The 3,364-nt window shown below is 51.4% G+C and overlaps 1 protein-coding gene across 1 annotated transcript; it reads right to left on the reverse strand.

Moving 5' to 3' along the window:
- Nucleotides 1–209: 209 nt before the first annotated feature.
- Adrb2 (adrenoceptor beta 2) lies at nucleotides 210–2,288 on the reverse strand. The gene has a single exon (XM_031366319.1). It carries the CDS (start codon nucleotides 2,064–2,066, stop codon nucleotides 810–812), a length of 1,257 nt encoding a protein of 418 aa, XP_031222179.1. The 5' UTR covers nucleotides 2,067–2,288; the 3' UTR covers nucleotides 210–809.
- Between the last annotated feature and the right edge of the window lie 1,076 nt (nucleotides 2,289–3,364).

Genomic DNA, 3,364 nt, shown 5'->3' on the forward strand with positions numbered 1-3,364 from the left:
TGCTGGGAACAGGCGGGGACCGATTTGGGACACAAGTGAAGTTAGGAAAGGCACAGGTTTGCATTTAGAGATCCAAAGACACACGGAAGGACTAGACAATCGGTGCATGCCATTCTGGCAGTTATGACACAGAGTCACCTGGGGTTTCCAGGGCGAGAGACAAGGGCACTCCAGAGTCAAGAGGTTTTGGAGAAACAGGTGCAATGAAGTCATGGTCAAACAATTTATTTACTGTAAACTTTAGACTTTGCTCAGAAAAACAACTGATGTTGTCCCTCAAATCCCTGCCCATAACACTCCATTTGAGCAAATAAGTGGAGTGAGAGAGAGTCCATATTCACAGCAGAAAGGTCCAAGACAGGGGATATTTCAAGTCCAAGGGTACAGGAAGAAAACTCTCTCCTTTAGATACAAATTTCCAGCAGCAATATATATTATCCTTAATACTTGACCAGTGAGGTAGATACATGGAAACATCATCCAGACAGACAGACTCAGTCCTCCAGACAGAAACACACTTCAGACAGAAACTTTTAAGTTCCATACAAAGAGGAACTGAACTGAACTATACAAGAAAACAATAATCACTCAAATAAGTCTCTCAGTCTCTCTCTCTCTCTCTCTCTCTCTCTCTCTCTCTCTCTCTCTCTTGTTTGCAGCTTAAAAAAATAAAATAAAAAAAGGCAGAAGGATACGCCCCTTCTGCAAATCTCTATACAATTTTATTCTAAAGTTATTACACTCAAGTTAAATAGTCTGGTTAGTGTCCTGTCAGGGAGGGGGGGGTCTTAGAGAGTAGAAAGCCTGCGCTACAGTGGCGAGTCATTTGTACTACAGTTCCTTCCTTGGGAGCCAATGCTAAGGCTAGGCACAGTACCTTGACAGTTCACAAAGCCTTCCAAGCCTGGGGGTTCCTCACACAGCAATTCATGTTCTTTCTCCTGCCCCAGATGACATTCACTCGGCTCCATCGTATATTCTGTTCTGCCGTTACTGTTGCTGGAGTAGCCATTCCCATAGGTTTTCGAAGAAGACCTGCGGAGGCACAGAAGCTCCTGGAAGGCAATCCTGAAATCTGGACTCCGACAGTAGATAAGAGGATTGAAGGCAGAGTTGACATAGCCCAACCAGTTAAGGAGGATGTAAACTTCCTTGGGGATGAGGTTGTCCCGGATGACGTGCACAATATTGACAATGAAGAAGGGCAGCCAGCAGAGGGTGAATGTACCCATGATGATGCCTAAGGTCTTAAGGGCTTTGTGCTCTTTCAAGCAGAACTTGGAGGACCTTCGGAGTCCGTGCCCGCTCCGCCCATCCTGCTCCACCTGGCTGAGGTTTTGGGCGTGGAATCTTCCTTCAGATTTGTCTATCTTCTGCAGCTGCCTTTTGGCCACCTGGAAGACCCTGGAATAGACAAAGACCATCACCACCAGGGGCACGTAGAAAGACACGATCGAGGAAGCGATGGCATAGGCCTGGTTCGTGAAGAAGTCACAGCAAGTCTCCTCGGTGTAACAGTTGATAGCTTCCTTGTGGGTGGCACGGTACCAGTGCATCTGGATAGGCAAAAAGGAGGTAAGGCCTGATACAATCCATACCATCAGGATGACCACTCGGGCCTTATTCTTGGTCAGCAGGCTCTGGTACTTGAAGGGCGATGTGATAGCAACATAGCGATCCACTGCAATCACGCACAGGGTCTCGATGCTGGCTGTGACGCACAACACATCAATGGAAGTCCAAAACTCGCACCAGAAGTTGCCAAAATTCCACATTTTCATAAGGATGTGACTGGCCCCAAACGGCACCACCGCAAGGCCCATGACTAGATCAGCACACGCCAATGAGGTTATGAAGTAGTTGGTGACGGTTTGTAGTCGCTCGAACTTGGCAATGGCTGTGATGACCAGCACGTTGCCAAACACGATGGCCAGGACGATAACCGACATGACGATGGCCATGCCCACCACCCACGCTTCGTCCCGTCCCTGAGTGAAATCCTGCTCTGGCGCTCGGCTTCCATTGGGTGCCAGCAAGAAGTCGCTGTCGTTCCCGTGTGGCCCCATGGCTGGCAGGCTGGCAGGTGAGCGCACCGGCTCTCGGTGCCCAGGCGCTCTCAGCGGGTGCACCTCCGACGGGGCGCAGCCGGCCGGGGGCGGACTCCTGGAAGCTTCATTCAGCGGCCGTAGGTGGCTGTGCTGGGGGCGCGTCCTGCACACTCAGCTCGTGGGTGCTCGGGGCTCGCGGTGCCTGCCAACTGCAGCCTGAACGCGGGAGAAGCAGCCTTGCAGTGCGCCCTGCCCGTTATGTGCACCAGACTTTAGGGGAATTGCCCAGTGACGTGTAGCAACTTTGGGCCAATGGCAATACCGGATGCCCGGAGGGGCGAGGCACCAAGGGCCAACCCTCCCAGCCTAGCCCGCCTCCTCCTGAGGTTGGCCCGGGCGGGGCTCAGCTGCTTCCCCGGAGGCCAGGCCACCACTCCCTTCCAGCTAACCTAGCTGGGGCACTAGAGAGAAATCTGGGGCTGCTGTACGACCCGTCAACGAGGCTACCTGTCCGTGCAGGTCACTTGTGCGGGCTGAGAGAGAGGTCTCTGGACGCCGGTGGCGCTGGGTGCATTTTCTTTTAGGAACAGAAAGAGCAAGCTCACCCGGACACGCACACACAGGCACAAACGCACCCTGACGACCAGGACATGCTCAGACTTATGCCGAACCACAGCCACAGACACGGAGACACACCCGCGCCCGCTCATGCTGGAGACGACAGCTGTCTCCTGGTCCAACCCAGAGAGGTGGCTATAAACAAACCCAGGAACACCCAGAAGCAAGCGGAAAGAAACGCACACAAGCGCTCCCGTGGAGATGGAGGGAGTGCTGACCACTTAGACACCGGTGTCCACATCCAGGTACCACTCTCCTCTAGCACTCATAAGTCACACCCCGTTCGCAGACACCCAGTGTATTCCCTTTCAGTTATTTGGCAAGAGCACAGGAGGTGATTCCAACCAACAGCTCCAGAGTTTCTCAGCACACTTTGTGAAAAAAAAATATTGTTTTGGCATCCTCCCTCCTTGAGAACGAACTTGAAGCCCCCACTGCACCAGGGCAGTAACTTCGCCCTTTGCATTTCTTTAGGAATCGAAGTATACACACTTGGGTAGAGTTGGGGAGGTGTTATTCTTAATTCTTGGGAGTGTGGCATCATTTTCTTGTTATAGGGTGGATATCTGGGGGTGTGCTGAAAATCGAACTGCAAATGCAATAATTTTCTGTTCTACAATTAAAAAAATTAAACTACATTATTTATGTTATTTGCATGGGAGTCTTATCTCTACATCTGCCTGTGCACCACGTTTGTT

Source organism: Mastomys coucha, unplaced genomic scaffold, assembly GCF_008632895.1.
Source record: "Mastomys coucha isolate ucsf_1 unplaced genomic scaffold, UCSF_Mcou_1 pScaffold13, whole genome shotgun sequence".
Taxonomy (NCBI): Eukaryota; Metazoa; Chordata; class Mammalia; order Rodentia; family Muridae; genus Mastomys; species Mastomys coucha.

Bases quoted from the DNA above. Each gene is read 5' to 3' on its own strand.
- Adrb2 (XM_031366319.1), bottom strand. From the start codon at position 2,066: ATGGGGCCACACGGGAACGACAGCGACTTCTTGCTGGCACCCAATGGA.